The 23053-nt window shown below is 36.8% G+C and overlaps 1 protein-coding gene across 1 annotated transcript in view; it reads left to right on the top strand.

Moving 5' to 3' along the window:
• Positions 1-442: 442 nt before the first annotated feature.
• The window catches only part of LOC132561986 (diacylglycerol kinase delta-like), a 109064-nt gene continuing 86453 nt past the window's right edge, over positions 443-23053 (top strand). The window contains exons 1-2 of the mRNA XM_060226713.1: positions 443-592; positions 6155-6172. Of these exons, the coding sequence (XP_060082696.1) occupies positions 443-592; positions 6155-6172 (168 nt within the window). The remainder of the gene's footprint in view (positions 593-6154; positions 6173-23053) is intronic.

Here is a 23053-nt window from a genome sequence, read left to right as displayed (position 1 = left end):
ACTAATGAACGTGATAGTCTGAGTCAGTGCTAGATCTTTATCTATAGACTAACACACGGTGACATCGGGCTTATTAATAAATAATGAAATAAGTTTGTCGACAGAAAACATTATTACCGCCATGCATTCTTCTACAAAAAAGTAGATAGTACTGACTTAGCCATGGTAAGGCCATCTCTAGAATCGGATTTCTGGGCAATAATATTTGTGTCGTAGAGCTAAGTAGAGTTGTATCCTTCATGGCACGCTACAGAAACAATCAGGGGAGTTATCGATTTTGATCTGATTAATCTATTTTTATCCCGCAATATTTGATAAAATAGACGATGTACATCGCTTAGCTAGCAGACGACACTTTGAATCCAGCTCAGCAGCACAGCTAACGTTCCCCAAGGTGCGCTCGACAACCACGCCCTCTGGTGGCTGTGATGGGAGATCCAACATGGCGACTGGATGGAAAACAGACATACATTCGAACGTGAAATTCAAAGATACGGGCGTTCAAGATGATTCTTCAGAGAGTGAAGTTGAAACAGAACCCGCGAAAGTGTTCCACCGGCGCATTTCTACGAACAAAGAGATTAAGACTGCCGTAAGTATTCAATATGGCAAGCACACCTGGTCAGTTTTCGCCGACAAAACGTTGTGTATATTGTGGGTCTATACCGTACCTGAGTAATCAAGACATGTATAAGCAATATGCAGTATATTTATGATAATACCTTCATTCAATATGCTGAACCCGTTTGATCATTTGGCATATAATGAAATTGTTTTCAGACAAATGTAATGTTTAATGATTTCTCTTATACGTTTACCGGTACATCAATCCGGCAATGTTTACATTTCGCACAATGACAGGTCACGTCTGAATTTGTGACGTCCATTTGAATTGTCGGATACCATTATATCTGCATTCTAAATTGTGTGAGAATGTCATGTAAAACAAATTCAAAACGCTTCAAGACATGGAAACATAATAGAATAAAATTAGAAATAATTTCATTTATTAAATTAAAAAAATTGGAAACAAGAAATACTTGAGTTGTCAAACTTGCATATTTGAAGAGATGCCTCGGCCCAGTCAGGATACCTGTTTTGCTTCAAATTATAACGTTATCTCATGTTTTCAATGTCGGGGTAAAACACACTGATCTTTAGCAAAGACATGGTTAGGACAATCTGTGTGCAGTTTTAAATTTATATGTTATGTGCATATGGCAGTGAGTAGACTGAATTCTTCCTGGTATAATAAACACAAAATCATATGGCCACCTAGTTGCATTTGCTACATTCAAGATGGCTGTCAGTGCTCATTGACCATTTTGAAGTTTGTCATTTAAAGTTAACTTATTACTGCATGCACTATTTCTGCAGAAGTACCGAAGAGATTTTCTTGAAATATCATATATGAACACATTCCATATATGAGTCCTAGATGTGATGTTCCATGTTTTGGAGAAAGAGAAATTGTTCACCATGGCACCTGTTACATCTACTAGAGGACCCTAAAAAAATAAATGAAACCAGAGTTTAGGCTAAATACCACCAAGAATGGATTTAAGAGAAGGGATGTGACAGTGTGATGAAATTGTGATATCTGCAATTAGTCTGAACTCCTTGAAATTGTGATTAAACAAACACTGGAGTGATACACCTTTAAGTTCTCACCTACATGTTACATTGTTACCAGATGGGCATCTTATCACCATAAGTATACACCTCCAGAAGCCCTAAGGGCTTATATTGGTTTGAATTGACCGTATAATTTATGCCAGCTCAACTAAACTCCAGACCTGAAGCTAAAGAACACAACTGCAGCAATTCTGATGCATATAGTTACATATACGCCAGGGTTTATGAACAATGCGCAGATAAACTTAATTTGTTGACACAGATACAGTAACAATTTACTGAAAAGATAACATAATTTCAAACATGAAGTTGTGACATTCTTCTCAACAAAACATGAATTAAGGATTACCAAAGTTTCTTGAAATTTTACATTTTTACTTGCAAACAATTCAGTTGACTTGTATACAGAGGGCAGTGGTAAAAATACAGCCATTATAATATTCTCAATTCTGAGTAAGCAAGACATATCAATATAAAGTGATTTCATCTTCAACTTATCTTTTATTACATTTTAAACACAGTTACAAAGCTTATTTGCCTCTTGTTTCTTTCATTAATATGTGGGTCAAATTTGTAAGCAGGATTTAAAATATTGCGTACAAGTGTTAGGGTATTGAAGTTAGCTTATGTCTTGGTGACTCATCCTGTGGCTATTCGGAGACATCTTGGGTTCCAATTCCCCAAAAGGATGTGAAAAGGTAAGGGGTCACCTACCTGACTTCATGGGTTTTCTCTGGTTACTTCAGTTTTCAGCCACAGTAAGACTGCTCACACAGTCCTCATAACGCCTTTAATCCAGTCATTCTTACCAAAAAGGTCTTTAGGGATTACAGTAGCTGAGTAGGTGAGCTGAACAGCATTCAGCAAATTTATGCTCTCCAGTGAAGTTCTTTTGCGGTTAGGTTTAAAAAGCAAATGTGGAGACATAGTGAAATGTCTTCAAGCTTACCCCTACCTTTTCCTTCAGTATGAATACAGTATATAAAGTGTTGTGGCACTCAAATATCCTGTCCATAAAAAGGGTCACCTGGGTGTAAGGGATTAGGTGTGGACTGTGTTTCAAGCAGCCAACACCCAACACCAGATTATAATTATACATCAGATGTGAAATATAGTTCACAGCAGGACATCATAGTGATGACCAGTCTTTAAGTAATGGCTACATTCTAAGCCACGCATACTAACAGGATAAAGTACATGTTGTGCCAGCAATCAGTTACACACTTCTGATGAAGGCTTGTTTATTTTTCAGATGCTGTAGCTGATTAAAAATCAATGTTTACCACCTAATTATTAAAAAAATATATATAAAAAAAAAGATAAGAACGCACCCACAAGTAACTGTTACAGCATGAGTCAGTCACTGTATCGCACGCCTAATCCCAAAATGTCATCTTTGTGACAAACCTTTAAACTTTTCCTTCTGTTATACTACATTGAACAGTCAGCATTCATATCAAACTCCACTAGCCTATATATAGAAATGATACTTAGCCTACTTAATTTATTGTCATGTCAACAATGCATCATTTAGGAAAGGGAAAAGAAGGCGGAGCTTAAAGTCACCTGAATCATAATCGGGTGTTAATACACCCATGTGCATGTTCTAGTTGGCTGCAAAGCAGACTAACTGATCCTGGAGTGGTTTATTCGTCTGTTTGAGAACTATTGAAATTTGTTCATACAATCCACTTTCAATGTAGTGCACATGACGAAAAATCCATACCTGTCGCACATTATGTAGATGTCAGATGTGCACTTGGTTAAATTACATTTCTCTCATTTCCGAATAAGTAGTTATATGCCATGCTGTCTATAGACAAAGCATGAATAATTGTCATTTACTATGTAACCACCCTGATATCACATTGCAGGAAATCAACTTAAATGTTATATATATTCAAATACACTTTTTAAAAAAAATTACTAAAAAAAGTTTAATATATATATTCAAATACACTTGTTTAAAAAAAATTACTAAAAAAAAGGGTTAATCTTTTCACATTGTAAAAAAAGAAAGCAGTCACATAAATTGCTTTATAACAGTAAATAATATTTATCATCGCCATGATGGTATTACCAGATCTCTGTTATAATTTCCTGGAATTAATTTTAGGCCCAGGACTGATACCAGGTACATGCACAATTAATTAGATTTCTGTTGTATTTGGGACTACAGCATGTTGTGATCATCCATTCTCTGGGGAAAATTTTCAATGTAATTACTAGTATTTGATTGTTTTATAGAACATCTACTCCTAAATTCAATGTTTGTAGTTTAATACATTTCAGAACATCGATCCAATTTGATAGAAACTAGCCACTCTTTTTATTATAGATTATTTCAATAACTGTGCCAACACCAAATACTGGTAAAAATTTACTGTATATATGCTGATTTATTTCATTTTTAGACCCTCATACTTTTTCTCTTTTTCAAAATTATGTTTTATTTATTTGATTGGATTAGACCTACAACTTGGTCACATTTATTACAGAATATTTGGTGAAGGGAGATCCCTCCGTCAAACTAATTTTCTGTGTTAGGTAACATGGATTTACTTGATTGTGCGGATGTCAATATAGGGATGTGACTTCATCTGGATGACATTTCAATGTTTTGAACTCAAAATAAGTCAGCGAAGATTTGCTAGATTCCATTTTGTAACATTATCTCTCCATCATTTCACAACCTTTTAGCAATATTCTTTTTTACATTTGAATAAAATTATATCAGATTTAGGTCTCCTCAGCATAGGAATCAAATGCACATGTCTCAAGGAACAGCATTGTGAAAATATGTTCAAACATTCAATCTAAAATCATTTGATAAAATGTCAGGTGTACTTTTTATTGATATCAATCTTCTGACACTAGAAAAATTGTAATGATAATTTATAATTGTTCAATGCAGTTGTAAATACAGCAAAACGTTGATGTACTGAACTTTAGAAATTGAAGTCCATGTATCAAATGGAGATAGAGTTTTACTTGACAATGATTATGTAAATTGGATAGTTTTCAAAATTGTGTCATTGGAAAAAGAGTTCCTGAAGCACAGAGAAAAGTAGGTAGTACGTACTTGTAACTCAGAAGTATAACTTTAGTCCCTGGTAAAACATACATACCCAGTTTGATCTGGCACCTAAAGTCACTCCTTACATTAGCATACACATTACAAACAAAGTCGGGAGTTGATGCGTGATACGAAATACAATCCAATGATCAAATTCATGACCAGACCATGTTCGTTTGTGTTGATTACTTGCTGTAATCAAGGGGAGCAACTCAACACTGTGTGATCAAATATGGCTTCGATATAAAAAACACAAACCCAACAGCAGTAATTGATGAATTTAGATTAGCAAACATTGCATACTGAAAGTAACTGTTTGTGAATGTACATAAACATTATACTTTGTCAATGTTTAGAAAAAAACATTTAAAGTATATATAGATTAAAACTCTACCTAAATGGATACTTACCATAGTCATTAGTCAATTACAATGAATTGATCATTATCTAAACTATTACTGTAATTTGAATTTATGCAATTTTTACAGAAAATTGGACATGAAAAATGCCACGTTCAATCCATTAACACTTGTAGTAATGATATAATATGCTAACTTGTAAATTGGTGTATTTGAAACTTAGCCTCAAATGGTACATGTGTCTTTTGATTTTGAAATCAATTGTTTATGGACAGTACCAAATGCTCAAACTATACTGAATAATGTAAATAAACTTATTTTATATGCTTCATGTATATGTGTTTCTTTTAGAATTTTAGTTTTTGTGTTTGCCACTTTTGAATTATTTATGTGTGCCTTTTTGGTTTCAAATGTCCTATTGCAGCTGTCTTTTGTCGTGCGTCGTAAAAACAATTTACATTTTCAACTTCTACTCAATAACCAAAAGCCCCAGGCTCATGGTATTAGGCCAGTAGTATGGTGGGAGGAAGGGCTACCATGTTTGTTCAAATGAATGACCTTGACTTATTTGTAAGTTCACAGGGGTCAAATGTATTAAAAATATTAAAACAACTTCTTTACAATAACCAAAAGGCCCAGGGCCATGAAATTAGGCCAGTAGCATGCTGGGAGAAGGGCTGCCATGTTGGTTCAAATGAATGATCATGACTTCATTCACAGGGCCACTGGTCAAATATGCTAAATTACAACATCATACAGTGTTATCAGTTCCCTTTAATTGAAAATGAAGCCTTCAAACTTAGAAACAATAAAACCTTTGTAGGTATGTATATACCAGTTCTGTTATGTCAGCCCCAATGCTGGGACTGATGGACAGATTCAAAAACTGTCCAAAGACCTGAAGACATGAGGTGAATCTTAAGACCAATGGGCAACTTGTTACAAATTGTCATACATGCTTATCAGCACATTTTTTTCCCATTTTATTTATTTTGTGTTTATGCATGATTATATTATGAACCTATGCATGGTTTTATTTCATATGCAGCATTTTTTTTATTTCCGTTATTACGGTATTTTACAGACTGGTGCATGCAAGGTGGTAGGTAACTCTATTGTTTACCGCATCCTTCCAGCTTATAACATGGATACCACTAATACCTATTTCTTTAAAACCATTCATTTTCATTGGGGCTTTATTTTCGTTGATTTTGTGGTCCATGTTTATCCATGAATTTATGTCCGTAATTTTTGCAGAATTTTTCCTGGTGAGTCCAGAACACCATTTCCAAAATTTTGATGAGTCTAGTTACATAAAGATAAAGTAGGTTCTCAATATTTGAGTGAGTCCTACAGGAAAAGCAGTTCAGAACTCAAATATTTGAGTCCCAAAAATCACTGTTTTGTGTACTTGAAACGATAATCATATAAAAACTGACAATGATTTTAGTACCACTGGATTTCGCAAGTCTTATCCACAGTGCATTCAAAAATTCAAATTTTTATAAAACCACAAAATTTTAGCCCCATGAAAATAGACGATTTTACAGTAACACATGATGGCCTTGTTATTCAGTGAAGATACAGTCATGTAGCATTTGTGTATTATAACACGTTTGATGTAACATATTGTGACATCAGGTTGATGAAATGATGTCACACATTCACAGGTTGCATTGCAACATGAAGAGACCGTAGGTATAGAGTTGATATAGCTTCAAGTTTAATTCAGAAATATCTGTTTTCTAAAATCTTTGCCTGAATAATCAATCATGTGATAAAAAGGATCTTATATTAGTTTCCATTTGATGTGTGATTGATGAAACCATTCACAAAAAATCATTTTAACTTGCCAAAGGCTTGATAAAATTAAATTACACATCAAATGATGACTAAGTTAAGATCTGTTTGATACACTAACCTACCAATATAGCATGCACTAACAAATATAGCCTGTGCTTGACTCTTTCCTTTAGATATCTGGCTTCCTGAAATAATTTTAACCAAATATAATCCAGTTTCCATGATATTTCTTCATGATTTGGGTATGATTTAGTTAAAAAAAATGATGTGGCTAAGAGAACATGGTCTGGTACAAGTATCAATGATGTGGCTAAGAGAACATGGTCTGGTACAAGTATCAATGATGTGGCTAAGAGAACATGGTCTGGTACAAGTATCAATGATGTGGCTGGAGAACATGGTCTGGTACAAGTATCACTGATGTGGCTAAGAGAACATGGTCTGGTACAAGTATCAATGATGTGGTTAGAGAACATGGTCTGGTACAAGTATCAATGATGTGGCTAAGAGAACATTTTACAAGTATCAATGGTGTGGCTAAGAGAACATGGTCTGGTACAAGTATCAATGATGTGGCTAAGAGAACATGGTCTGGTACAAGTATCAATGATGTGGTTAGAGAACATGGTCTGGTACAAGTATCAATGATGTGGCTAAGAGAACATTTTCTGGTACAAGTATCAATGATGTGGCTAAGAGAACATGGTCTGGTACAAGTATCAATGATGTGGCTAAGAGAACATTTTCTGGTACAAGTATCAATGATGTGGCTAAGAGAACATGGTCTGGTACAAGTATCAATGGTGTGGCTAAGAGAACATGGTCTGGTACAAGTATCAATGATGTGGCTGGAGAACATGGTCTGGTACAAGTACAAGAGAACATGGTCTGGTACAAGTATCAATGATGTGGTTAGAGAACATGGTCTGGTACAAGTATCAATGATGTGGCTAAGAGAATTCCGCATGTGGTCGGATACAAGGTATTTTGATGTAGCTAGGAGATTGTTACCTGATATATGTGCCAAGATCAATTTTATGTTGCTAAGAGAAAGTGGCTTTGTATAACTATGGCAGATTTGGCTAATATGGTGTGGTCTAATAATTAATTAATGTGGCTGAGAGAATGTTTCTGAACCTAAACAATCACTAATCATGGTCCAACAGTATGGCCATATATTTATATAACTCTTGTTCTAGTGCACGTACCAGGGCCTAGTAAATTTATGTGGTGTTCTAAGGATGTGGCGAGGTCAGTATTAGGTCATGTGATTAGCACTTGCCTGGCAGAGTAGGTCAATTTGTGTCTGCATCAGGACAGTCAGTGTACTGATGTTTGTCATTATGTGTATTTACCAATTAACCAACTTTCTGAGGAGGTCAATGAAATCTATAAACTGGACTGTTAATATTTTTGTTATGACATCCCAAAGCATTGCTAACTACATATTGGGCTCAAGTTTTTGATCGATGGTGATATGGCAACTGATATGATCATGGGTGGACAGTATCAAAATTGTTTATCACCATGCTGTATTATACTGTAAAAGAGCCCTTTCCAACAAATAAGCCCCTTTACTGCTTTTGGATATATTCCAGGAACAGAAGAAACTAGGTCAAATTAAAGCTAGTTCTTCCTGATTAAGAGACACTAGAGAAAGAAAATCACAAAGCAAAAATTGTATTTGTGACATGTTTTAAACATTATTTGAGTAAAACAATACTGCAAATAATAATTCTTGAAAGAGATCATTATCATCTTACCTAATGTGTCGATGAAATCATCATTTCGAGCTGCTGTTTCTTCAGTCATTTATTGAATAAAAAATCATCATTTACTGCAATTATGGAAAATAATGATATTTCTTGGTCATGATCAGACTATGATCAATTATCCATATCAGTTTGAAGAAATATCTTCTCAAAAATTCGTCAAATGATCCAGGTTTTGACCTACTTGTGAAAGCTAATTTAATCATGTTACATGCCCAAAGTCTTGCCTGACAATTCTAGTCTGCTCTCAATAGCCATTGTTTATTACATTGAACGTAAGTACTTCATCCAGAACAATTCCAATTCTTTCTTACTGTCAGAATCACTGATGACACTGAACAAGCATGCTGCCATTATTATGAAGATTTTTCACTTGTTGGCAACTGATCAAGTTATGCAAGTGCAGGAAGAAGATTTCACTTTTGGCAGGTTGGGACCAACATTATCTTGTCATAATTTTTCATGAATAGCAGTCAAATGGTTAAAGGACTTGACCATAATTTTTAGTTTCAGGTTTTTGTTTCGTAACATCATCAATATTATTGAAATAGGGATAATATACATTTTAAAATCATCAGTAATACTGGGAATCTATGGTTAAAGTTAAGTATAACAATCATCAATATGGTGGACACTAAGGTAAATGGAAATACTTGCAATCAATCCGCCCACTTATGGTCAATATTTTGTCACTTGGGAAGGGAGCATGGTTTGCGGAATATATATTAACTCAAGTTGATGATACCAGCGAATTTTACTGTAATCATATACAATTATATATATGTACATTCAGATGTGAGTTAAATATATGATATCTGTTTAAAAGATTCTTGTATTAGTTTCAATGCACGTAGAGGTATTTTTAAACACAACTCTAATGATATACCCCTACCACACATGTACCCCTTACCACACATGTACCCCAATCACATATCTACACCTACCACATGTGTACCCCTACTGCACTTGTATCCCACCACATATACCCCAACCTTGCATGTACATCTAAACACACATGGGAAAAATAAAAAGAGGTGGAGGAGTCCAATGTCCTGTGAGTGGCACTAGTTGGTAGATGTATCGGTAGGATCAACGTCCTGTGAGGGGTACTAGTTGGTAGATGTAACGGTAGAACCAACGTCCTATGAGTGGTACTAGTTGGTAGATGTATCGAAAGAACCAACGTCCTGTGAGTGGTACTAGTTAGTAGATGTATTGACAGAACCAACGTCCTGTGAGTGGTACTAGTTGGTAGATGTAACAGTAGAACCAACGTCCTGTGAGTGGTACTAGTTGGTAGATGTATCGGTAGAACCAATGTTCCTGTGAGTGGTACTAGTTGGTAGATGTATCGGTAGAACCAACGTCCTGTGAGTGGTACTAGTTGGTAGATGTATTAGTAGAACCAACGTCCTGTGAATGGTGCTAGTTGGTAGATGTATCGGTAGAACCAACGTCCTGTGAGTGGTACTAGTTGGTAGATGTAACGGTAGAACCAACGTCCTGTGAGTGGTACTAGTTGGTAGATGTATCGAAAGAACCAACGTCCTGTGAGTGGTACTAGTTAGTAGATGTATCGACAGAACCAACGTCCTGTGAGTGGTACTAGTTGGTAGATGTAACAGTAGAACCAACGTCCTGTGAGTGGTACTAGTTGGTAGATGTATCGGTAGAACCAATGTTCCTGTGAGTGGTACTAGTTGGTAGATGTATCGGTAGAACCAACGTCCTGTGAGTGGTACTAGTTGGTAGATGTATTAGTAGAACCAACGTCCTGTGAATGGTGCTAGTTGGTAGATGTATCGGTAGAACCAACGTCCTGTGAGTGGTACTAGTTGGTAGATGTATCGGTAGAACCAACGTCCTATGAGTGGTACTAGTTGGTAGATGTATCGGTAGAACCAATGTCCTGTGAGTGGTACTAGTTGGTAGATGTAACGGTAGAGGAATCCTAGACGGATTCGGAGGATTCTAGCAGAGCTCCATAGACAATAGGTACTAACCACTAAATAAAGGATGGAGCATCAACACCAAGGATTCCGTGATCGGTAGTTTTATTTGGTTGACATGTTTCGATTAGCTAGGCTAGCCGTAATCAGAACAATGGTACAAGTATTGGCATAGCTAAGGTTAAAATGACGGTTCAGTCGTGACGTAATAACGCATTGTCTTGATCACGTGATGATAACAATACAGATTGTTACGCTATACAAAGTAAAAGGAACAAAGATAACTATAGATTATATACATACAAAAATTGTACAGCGATGCTGTTTATAAATTGAAGTGTTCAGTTACAATGTTCATATGTTAGTTGTAAATTTTTTGAAGGTATCATCGATGTATTGAGACCCGCTAGGCAAGCCGTCATTGGGACTACCGATCATGGAATCCTTGGGTGTTGATGCTCCATCCTTTATTAAGTTGCTATTACCTATCGTCTATGGAGCTCTGCTAGAACCGTCATTTTAACCTTAGCTATGCCAATACTTGTACCATTGTTCTGAGGACAAACATGTCAACGAAATAAAACTACCGATCACGGAATTCTTGGTGTTGATGCTCCATCCTTTATTAAGTTGTTATCTAACACACATGTATCCCACCACACATGTACCCCTATCTCACATGAACACCTACCACACATGCACCCCTTCCTCGCATGTACACCTATGTACCCTACCGCACATGTATCCCACCACACATGTACACCTTCTGCACATGTACACCTATCACACATGTACCCCTACCTGACATGTACACCTACCATGTGTACCCCTACCACATATGTACCCAACCACACATGTACCCCACCACTTATACCCCTAACTTGCATGTACCCCTAACACCCATGTACCCACCCCTACCACACATATACCCATACCACAGCATACCCCTTCTAAACCTTACCTCACATGTACCCCTAACACCCATGTACCCACCACTACCACATATATACCCATACCACAGCATACCCCCTGCCATACATGTACCCTTACCTCACATGTACCCCTAACACCCATGTACCCCTAACACCCATGTACCCACCCCTACCACACATATACCCATACCACAGCATACCCCTTCTAAACCTTACCTCACATGTACCCCATGTACCCACCACTACCACATATATACCCATACCACAGTACCCCTATACATGTACCCTTACCCATGTACCCACCACTACCACACATATAACCATACCACAACATACGCCCTGCCATGCATATACCCTTACGTCACATGTACCCCCATGTACCCACCACTACCACACATATACCCATACCACAGCATACCCCTTCTATACATGTACCCTTACGTCACATGTACCCCCATGTACCCACCACTACCACACATATAACCATACCACAGCATACCCCTTCTATACATGTACCCTTACGTCACATGTACACCCATGTACCCACCACTACCACACATATAACCATACGCCTTCTATACATGTACCCTTACGTCACATGTACCCCCATGTACCCACCACTACCACACATATAACCATACCACAACATACCCCCTGCCATGCATATACCTCACATAATCTGATGATGTAACCCTACCACATATGTATCCAGAACCCAATTCTGTTGATGGATTCCCACCATACAGCCAACACTAGGATTCATGTTCAATTGGATCACACTGCCATTAGCCAAACGTGACTGTTGTTATTGTTTACAATCACAAATTACTTTTCCTTCAACTGATTGCTTTGTAAGCTTCTTTTCTTCTGTGGATGTCATCTTGTGCTATCAGCTTTGGACACAAGGAGTAAAGCAACTGCTTGGATTGGTATTACTGAATTCTTTTATGTATAATTGTCCTCTTTCTTTATTTCATTTTTTGTTTATCATTTAATTTTTGCTTCAAATCAATAGGCTTAAGTAGGAAATTGAAGGTTTAAAATCACCTGTATTTATCATGTCTTAATATTCACAAAAAGCTAGAACCTTTATCTATGAGGCTGCCAATATAAGCAGCTAATGTGTTACAGGAATCCTGTTAGCCCTCTTAGCTGCCAATCAGTTGATTGGTGAATATATCATGTGATCTCAATTTTCATTTTCACCTCCATTTTATCCCATGTTAAAGCTTTAGAGAATTATTTCACAGTTTTCATGAAATTGTTTTCTTGTAATTAATTACATTTTCAAGTGATTTCTAACAAACATGCATTTTAAGCATTAATTTGATTTTACATTGTTTTGCAATGCTTTGACAAGAAAAGTTGAGAAATGATCAACAATCTAGCTACCTATACCATTGTAATATAACAAAAGGTGTGGGTATTGGTTTTGTGTATTGCATGGCTTTGATTGTTCTTCTGCAAAGACTTACAAGAGAAACACGTAAATAGCACATTTCAATACAAATTTAGACTTGGGATACAACCAAGCGATGAATTGAATTGCATCATACAACTGTTATATCCATCCAGTACTTAGCCAGGGATTCTAATTAGGACCTGAATTGTTGAGACTTTGAAAGCAACCATGGTAGATCAAAATAGGAATGTCTTAAACCAGAAAGGAATGTACAGATTGCATCAGAACTGCTAATGCGGGACCTTTTTGAAATCGGTTCATGACAGTCCAAATTATGCTAGAGCCCCTATTCATTCAATGTATTGTTTATAATCCTCTGCCCCATGTAAAAATCATGCGATCACCTTTTTAATTGCAATTTTTAATTGGGACTGGGGTCGATAAATGCTTCCTAGCTGATTTGAAATGGGCTATCAGTGATATATATAAAAATAGCAATAGCTTAAGTTGACATTTTCAACAAAATTTGCATAACTTACTGTCATGTTGTACCTAGTTTGATTGATTCTTGTCTACACACTACTCAGGCTTCAGTTATGAAACTTAACCCATGAGTATTTCTTGGGTTGCAATTGCCAGTCTGAATGTTAGAATGTTCTGGTTCTGTGAAGCAGCAGCAAGTTTAGGAACAGCAGTTGAAAGATCCCAAGCATTTTGCTTACCTGGCCCACAAGGCCTAGTGAGCTATAGGATACTGCTGTGTTTGCATCTGTCAACTTTTCCTTTAAATCGCTACCAGTCATGAAAGACTGGGCTATTTAAACCAAATTTGGTAGAAAGCATTATTGGTATAAGGAGAATCACTTGTATAAACAATGGGTGTTGGCCTGGTGGGATGGAAGAGATAGGACCCAGTAGGGATTATAGAACAAATTCTTTAGAATCCTAATCTTCGGTAGGAATGGCAGCATTCTATCTCTTTTTCAGTACTGATTCATGCATGCTGCCATCAATTGACCATGTTTATGATTTCCCAGTTCGCTAATGATGCTGTAGTGACTCAAAAAAAGAGAGAAAAGTCTGGATGAAAAATTTCATTCTCTGAACAATTTTTCCTTAATTCATAGTATGCATCCACAAGCATTTCACACTGCATATTTTAGAGAAAAAAAAAGATTCGGTAAAATTCCTGTGGAATAACTGTTTTAATATCTCATATTTCACTGTTTAATTTTTTATTCTTTCTTGAAAGCCAAAATAGTTGAGACTCAATTATAAATTTCACATCAAACAGAAAGCAGCTTGTTTAGGTTCTGTGTTTAATTAGAATGACAAATTTAATTTCTAAAGTGTAAATATAAACATCTCATTTAAATGTGAGGTACTGAAGTAAAGTGTACAATACATTATTATCATATTTGTGTTACTAACATTAAAGTAGGACGTGAAATAGTCATCGGAAATATGAGCACTTAATTGTGTAAAAACCTGCAAGTTACAGATATATAACACTTTCTGTTACTGTTCTTAAATTTTGAAGTTGATAAAAGGAAAAAAATATAAAGTAAATTGCAAATGATTTTTTTACTGAAAATTAGAACAATCCATTAACAAGGTTACATTTTAATGTGAATTTACCACCAACTTTATTCATTTGAATTCATACAATGTCTGGAGTTGATATGAATTATTCAACTTATTATCTCCTTCATATGAAATTACCAAACAAGTAACAACTAACCAGATTTTTTTATTTCATCTTATTTAGAATTATTTTCGAATATCAAAGTGAAGGTGGGATATAATATCATAAAGTACTTAAAATTGATCAAATAAGCAAATGTTGTTGATAATTTTAAATATTTAAGATATTTTTGAATTAAAATAAAATATTACAAAAGGTCCTCCATATGACCTACAACAGTTCTGGCAATTATTAAATTGTTTAGCTTGATCCTGAAGAGGCGGTATGCAGAAATTAATTTCTCTGAATTTTGACCATCTCGACTTTGTTGACATTTACATCAGTGCTGTTGACACTATAATATACATCTATGAATGTAGCATATACCACACACTCTATAATGTGCTTAGCTGTTGGTTTTCTGTTCCTGTGTCCATTACCCTACTAACGAGGAATGTATCTTCTCAATGGTATTGTATCTTTACACACTTATCATGTCAACAACACCAATTACCTGTAGACTTAACAATAGAATTTACTATTGCTATTACATATAACACTGATTCCATTGCTAATCAAGATTAGTATTATGTGATGTACCTAGTTAAATTAAATGAAATAACAAAAGCTTTCATATTTCATTGATATTTTCATATGTTAATTTTCAAATTAAAAAGATAAGCATAGGCTAATAAGAGATTTATTTTTTAGGTCACCTGACCCGAAGGGTCAAGATGACCTATAGACAATGTGACTCTTTCATTATTGTGCATAGTACATTGTGCGTCATGCTTAAACTTTTTCTTTAAAACCCTCTTTCTCTTTCATACCTGGATGGATTTTGACCAGATTTGGTCTGATGCATCATTTGGTGAGGGTTATCATTTCAGGCAATTATTTCTCAAATTCAGAAATTTGATACAACCTCTAGGGACTGGAGAGCGGGCCCCAAAAGGGAAAATTAGTCAATGTTTTTCTTCAGAATGGTACTCTTTATTTATGATTATATGGATTTAACCATATTTGGTCTGAAATATCATTGATTGTAAAGAATCATTTCTGATCTTCAGAAAGTTGATTTGACCCCTAGTTAATACGAATGACCTTGATCTACTTGAAAGGTCACAGGTATCAAATATGTTACAATCTTTAAATGACTTCTTCTCAATAACGGAAAAGCCCAGGATGATGATATTAGTATGCTGTAGCATGCTAGGATGAAGTGCTATCAATTTTGTTGATATGAATGACATTGGCCCATTTTCAAGGTCACAGGTACCAAATGCTTTAAAATGACTTCTGAATAACTAAAAGGCCCAGGACCAACTTTCAAGGTCACAGGGGTCAAATGTGTTGAAATGCTTAAGCAACTTCTTCTCAATCACCAAAATTTCTAGGGTCTTGATAATGGGCCTGTAGCTTGCTTTTTCAACAAGCAATTACATCTGGAGTAATGGCATGTAGTGCATGTATAAAGAATATGATTTCAGGTTTGCAGATAATGTCTTGAAAAAGCAACAGTGTCTACTTTGTAAGCTGTAAAGTAGATTAGCAATTTATTATAGGCCTATTTTGCCTCTTTACACTCAGATGACATGTTTAAAGATACCTACAACTTTTTTTAAATATCTAAACTCATCATTACATATATGTGTTTTCTTTAACTGGATTCGTTGGAATTTGGTTAATAACTTACAACTCTAAAACCTGTTTTGGACAATTATGCTGAATAATATGATGCATGTGATGTAGAAACTATATATATATATATGTATGATATATTTTTTACTTAAGGGAATGCTTTTTTGTCTGTTATTGATGAAGTGCTAATGGAACGCTCATGAATTCCGAGGGTTGTTAACACTTTTTTGATTGTGCAGATGCTGTGTGTATTAATAAAGAATAATGACTCGTACAGAATCATAATTCAAAATCAGAACTGATGGCAAAATAGGATCCAAAGAAAAATTTACAGGAAAATGTCTGAAGAACAGGACCAGTTGTTTCAGATGGGTAAGGGTCTGAAGAAGTACAAGAATAGGACCTGGTGTTATAGATAGGTCAGGGCCTGCAGAAGTACAAGAATAGGACCTGGTGTTATAGATAGGTCAGGGCCTGCAGAAGTACAAGAATAGGACCTGGTGTTATTGATGGGTCAGGGCCTGCAGAAGTACAAGAATAGGACCTGGTGTTATAGATAGGTCTGGGCCTGAAGGAGTACAAGAATAGGACCTGATGTTATAGATGGGTCAGCGTCACAAGAAGTACAAGAACAGGACCTGGTGTTATAGATGGGTAAGGACCTGAAGAAGTACAAGAACAGGACCTGGTGTTATAGATAGGTCAGGGCCTGAAGAAGTACAAGAATAGGACCTGGTGTTATAGATAGGTCAGGGCCTGCAGAAGTACAAGAATAGGACCTGGTGTTATAGATGGGTCAGGGCCTGCAGAAGTACAAGAATAGGACCTGGTGTTATAGATGGGTCAGGGCCTGCAGAAGTACAAGAACAGGACCTGGTGTTATAGATGAGTTAGGACCTGAAGAAGTACAAGAATAGGACCTGGTGTTATAGATGGGTCAGGGCCTGAAGAAGTACAAGAATAGGACCTGGTGTTATAGATGGGTCAGGGCCTGAAGGAGTACAAGAATAGGACCTGGTGTTATAGATGGGTCAAGACCTGAAGAAGTACAAGAAAGGACCTGGTGTTATAGATGGGTCAGGACCTGAAGAAGTACAAGAAAGGACCTGGTGTTATAGATGAGTCAGCGTCACAAGAAGTACAAGAACAGGACCACGTCCTTCAGATTTGTCAGGGGTTTCTAATTCATTAAACTCACCTACCTTGTAAATCTTGGGCAATCAAAATGAGTAAGGGTCAGGTTTAAAAAAATGAGAACAAGGTAATTAACAAAAAATAACAAAGAACCTCGAAGCATACCAAGGAGAATCCAGCTGGCCTAACTTCAGATCATACAAAGAACCAAATGAAATCATGGCTAAGGCTATAAAAATTCCCCATATACTTGTTGTACACACAGGAGCAGTTAGTGTTTGTCATATATCTTTATAAATTGTCAACAGCAGGTTGACAGTTTTTTCCTCACTATAGAATTAAGATATGAAAAACATTGCTGTTGTTCATTGTGTTGATATTCAATAAAAAAAATCACATTTAGATTAAAGGTAAGAGAAATGTAATGAAATGATGAAACAAAGGGGCTTGTGTTTGTATAGAACTAAAATATATGATCAAGTTTTTGCAAATATTATTGAGTCTGGCTATATATAGAATCTAAGTCTGAATATTATGAAATGAACAATCTCAAATAAAAAAAATTGAGATGAGAAGAATATATTGGTTTACTCCAACAACAGCCAGGTTCATTTTAAGCACTGGGATTCCTTTCAGAAACTGGTACTTAACAACATGCAGGAGTTCCGACTCAACAAGGTGAAACAGTGATTCATACTATACATAAATATTGTTATTATATGGAGATCAGAAAAAAACAAAGGTTATAGGGCATCTAATTAATAAAAGCTAGAAGTCAACATGAAAACAGGATTGGTCAAATTGATTAAAAAAATGTTGAATTGATTAAAGACCGAGTCATTTCTTTCATCTCAGGAATGAAGGGCCACAGCCAGTCGGGTAGCTTACTGAAAGAGACATGATCTTAGATGTGACTGTTAGAAATTATCACTTTTTCTAAAAAGGTATTCTCAAATATCATTCAATGGGGAAATTAGATACAATTAGTAAAGAACAAAGAAGATTATATAAGGACAGATGCCAAGCCCCTCTGTATGACTGTCATGTGTTGGTGACGGTCAATTTGAAGATATTGGTGTATCTTGATTATGCTAAATTGGAATGAAGAAGGAAAATGATTTTAACATGGAATACTAAAATTTGGTGAGAATCACATAATCCAATGTTTAGGTCAGTACATTCTGTCTACACATAGCCACTGTCCGGGGAGTTAAATTTGATATAAAGATAGTGATGTGGCCAGTTCAGCAGGAGGTTACATACAAGATGAAGACTTGTAGCAAAGAAATCAATGAAATGTTTGTCTCTTGGGCTGACCAGATAATGAACCTGGGATTTAATTAAAATGACAACATCAGGCCATATTGACCTTTCAGTGTTTTATCTATACATCACAAGGGACTTGTACAAATGTACACAAACCATGTCTGTGTATGGGTGGTCATCTTCTCACATGGACAGATGATACAAATAGCTCACAGCCATCCTGCGACTGTCAATGCCCTGTTGACAGATAATTAGGATGTGATCAAGCCCTCTCATCAGTCCATACCTAGTCACTGTAACCAGACATTCTTTATAGGCACATGCATGGTGAATGTAATTAAATTGTTGGGCTGGTCACATGGTAGTCCATGCTTTGCCATGGTTACAAGGTGGATTGTGTGTTGTCACGATCACATGGTGGCTAGTGTTTTGCCATGGTCACATGATGGTTCATGTGTGGCTGGTGTATTGTCCTAGTTTCATGGTGTTAAGTTTGTTCTCCTGGTTACAATGTGGCTACTGTGTTGTCCTAATTACACAGTGGCTGGTGTATTGTCCTAGTTTCATGGTGTTAAGTTTGTTCTCCTGGTTACAATGTGGCTACTGTGTTGTCCTAATTACACAGTGGCTGGTGTATTGTCCTAGTTTCATGGTGTTAAGTTTGTTCTCCTGGTTACAATGTGGCTACTGTGTTGTCCTAATTACACAGTGGCTGGTGTATTGTCCTAGTTTCATGGTGTTAAGTTTGTTCTCCTGGTTACAATGTGGCTACTGTGTTGTCCTAATTACACAGTGGCTGGTGTATTGTCCTAGTTTCATGGTGTTAAGTTTGTTCTCCTGGTTACAATGTGGCTACTGTGTTGTCCTAATTACACAGTGGCTGGTGTATTGTCCTAGTTTCATGGTGTTAAGTTTGTTCTCCTGGTTACAATGTGGCTACTGTGTTGTCCTAATTACACAGTGGCTGGTGTATTGTCCTAGTTTCATGGTGTTAAGTTTGTTCTCCTGGTTACAATGTGGCTACTGTGTTGTCCTAATTACACAGTGGCTGGTGTATTGTCCTAGTTTCATGGTGTTAAGTTTGTTCTCCTGGTTACAATGTGGCTACTGTGTTGTCCTAATTACACAGTGGCTGGTGTATTGTCCTTGTTTCATGGTGTTAAGTTTGTTTTCCTGGTTACAATGTGGCTACTGTGTTGTCCTAATTACAATGTGACTGGTGTATTGTCCTAATTACACAGTGGCTGGTGTATTGTCCTAATTACAATGTGGCTACTGTGTTGTCCTAATTACACAGTGGCTGGTGTATTGTCCTAATTACACAGTGGTATGTGTATTGTCCTAATTACAATGTGGCTGGTGTGTTGTCCTAATTACAATGTGGCTGGTGTATTGTCCTAATTACACAGTGGCTTGTATTGTCCTAATTACAATGTGGCTGGTGTATTGTCCTAATTACAATGTGGCTGGTGTATTGTCCTAATTACAATGTGGCTGGTGTATTGTCCTAATTACAATGTGGCTACTGTGTTGTCCTAATTACAATGTGGCTGGTGTATTGTCCTAATTACAATGTGGCTGGTGTATTGTCCTAATTACAATGTGGCTGTTGTATTGTCCTAATTACAATGTGGCTGGTGTATTGTCCTAATTACAATGTGGCTGTTGTATTGTCCTAATTACAATGTGGCTGGTGTATTGTCCTAATTACAATGTGGCTGGTGTATTGTCCTAATTACAATGTGGCTGGTGTATTGTCCTAATTACATTGTGGCTGGTGTATTGTCCTGTTTTCATGGTGTTAAGTTTGTTTTCTTGATTACATTGTATCTAGTAGCTGGTGTATTGTACATTGTATCATGTTTTCTTGTATACAGGATGTTTAGTGGTTTATACTGGTTGCATGGTGTTAAGTGCGTAGTCCAGGTTACATGATGGATGGTGTGTCCTATTTGGTACATGATAGCTAGTGTGTTTTCCTGTTAATATAATGCCTTGTATGGTACCATAGTGCTTAGTGTGGTGACTTGTTACATGTGGCTTTCCATTACAGTAATACTTACCATAACTTTAGTATTCTCCATAACGTTATGGTAAGTATTGCATCATAAAAATTGGTTTTACATGAAAAACCTCAAAATTTTTGTCTTGGTTGAATGGCAACTTGTCTGTTGTACTGATTTCAGAGTGGTTAATGTGTTGTCATGGTTACATGGTGGCTAGTATGTTGTCACAGTTACATGGTGGCAATGTTGTCATGGTCACATGATGACTTTTGCCCTTATTAGGTCATCTGACCCGAAGGGTCCGATGACCTATAGTCATCATGCTTCGTCCGTCGTCGTCCGCCGTGCGCCGTGCGTCGTGCGCCGTCCGTAAACTTTTCATTCAAACGACTTCTTCTCAAATACTAGAAGGTCTAGGGGGCTAATACTTGGCACAGAGGATACTGGCATGGAGCTCTACCAAGTTTGTTCAAATGAATGACCTTGACCCACTTCAAAGGTCACAGGGGTCAAATATTTTAAAATCTTTAAACAACTTCTTCTCATTAACCAAAAGGCTCAGAGTGTAGATATTGGGCCTGTGACATGCTGGGATGAAGGACTACCAAGTTTGTTCAAATGAATGACCTTGACCCACTTTAAAGGTCACAGGGGTCAAATATGTTAAAATCTTTAAACAACTTCTTCTCAATAACCAAAAGGCTCAGATTGCTGATATTGTGCCTGTGGCATGCTGGGATGAAGGGCTACCAAGTTTATTTAAATGAATGACCTTGAACAACTTTCAAGGTCGCAGGGGTCAAATATGTCAAAATCTTTAAATAACTTCTTCTCAAATACTAGAAGGCCTAGGGGGCTAATACTTGGCCCATAGCATGCTGGCATGGAGCCCTACAAAGTTTGTTCAAATGAATGACCTTGGCCCACTTTCAAGGTCACAGGGGTCAAATATGTTAAAATATACAAAGGACTTCATCTCAATAAGCAAAAGTCTATGAGTGCCGATATTGGGTCTGTAGCATGCTGGGAGGAAAGGCTACCAAGTTTATTCAAATGAATGACCTCAACCCACTTTCAAGGTCACAGGGGTCAAATATGTTAAAATCTTTAAACAACTTCTTCTCATTAACCAAAAGGCTCAGAGTGTAGATATTGGGCCTGTGACATGCTGGGATGAAGGACTACCAAGTTTGTTCAAATGAATGACCTTGACCCACTTTAAAGGTCACAGGGGTCAAATATGTTAAAATCTTTAAACAACTTCTTCTCAATAACCAAAAGGCTCAGATTGCTGATATTGTGCCTGTGGCATGCTGGGATGAAGGGCTATCAAGTTTGTTTAAATGAATGACCTTGAACAACTTTCAAGGTCACAGGGGTCAAATATGTCAAAATCTTTAAATAACTTCTTCTCAAATACTAGAAGGCCTAGGGGGCTAATACTTGGCCCATAGCATGCTGGCATGGAGCCCTACAAAGTTTGTTCAAATGAATGACCTTGGCCCACTTTCAAGGTCACAGGGGTCAAATATGTTAAAATATACAAAGGACTTCATCTCAATAAGCAAAAGTCTATGAGTGCCGATATTGGGTCTGTAGCATGCTGGGAGGAAAGGCTACCAAGTTTATTTAAATGAATGACCTTGAACAACTTTCAAGGTCGCAGGGGTCAAATATGTCAAAATCTTTAAATAACTTCTTCTCAAATACTAGAAGGCCTAGGGGGCTAATACTTGGCCCATAGCATGCTGGCATGGAGCCCTACAAAGTTTGTTCAAATGAATGACCTTGGCCCACTTTCAAGGTCACAGGGGTCAAATATGTTAAAATATACAAAGGACTTCATCTCAATAAGCAAAAGTCTATGAGTGCCGATATTGGGTCTGTAGCATGCTGGGACGAAAGGCTACCAAGTTTATTTAAATGAATGACCTTGAACAACTTTCAAGGTCGCAGGGGTCAAATATGTCAAAATCTTTAAATAACTTCTTCTCAAATACTAGAAGGCCTAGGGGGCTAATACTTGGCCCATAGCATGCTGGCATGGAGCCCTACAAAGTTTGTTCAAATGAATGACCTTGGCCCATTTTCAAGGTCACAGGGGTCAAATATGTTAAAATATACAAAGGACTTCATCTCAATAAGCAAAAGTCTATGAGTGCCGATATTGGGTCTGTAGCATGCTGGGAGGAAAGGCTACCAAGTTATTTAAATGAATGACCTTGAACAACTTTCAAGGTCGCAGGGGTCAAATATGTCAAAATCTTTAAATAACTTCTTCTCAAATACTAGAAGGCCTAGGGGGCTAATACTTGGCTCATAGCATGCTGGCATGGAGCCCTACAAAGTTTGTCCAAATGAATGACCTTGGCCCACTTTCAAGGTCACAGGGGT

Source organism: Ylistrum balloti, unplaced genomic scaffold (assembly GCF_031769215.1).
Source record: "Ylistrum balloti isolate Yb309-2 unplaced genomic scaffold, AGI_CSIRO_Ybal_v1 Utg371318, whole genome shotgun sequence".
NCBI lineage: Eukaryota > Metazoa > Mollusca > Bivalvia > Pectinida > Pectinidae > Ylistrum > Ylistrum balloti.
Note: the sequence above shows the minus strand (reverse complement) of the source record. Positions and strands in the feature narration are given on the sequence as shown.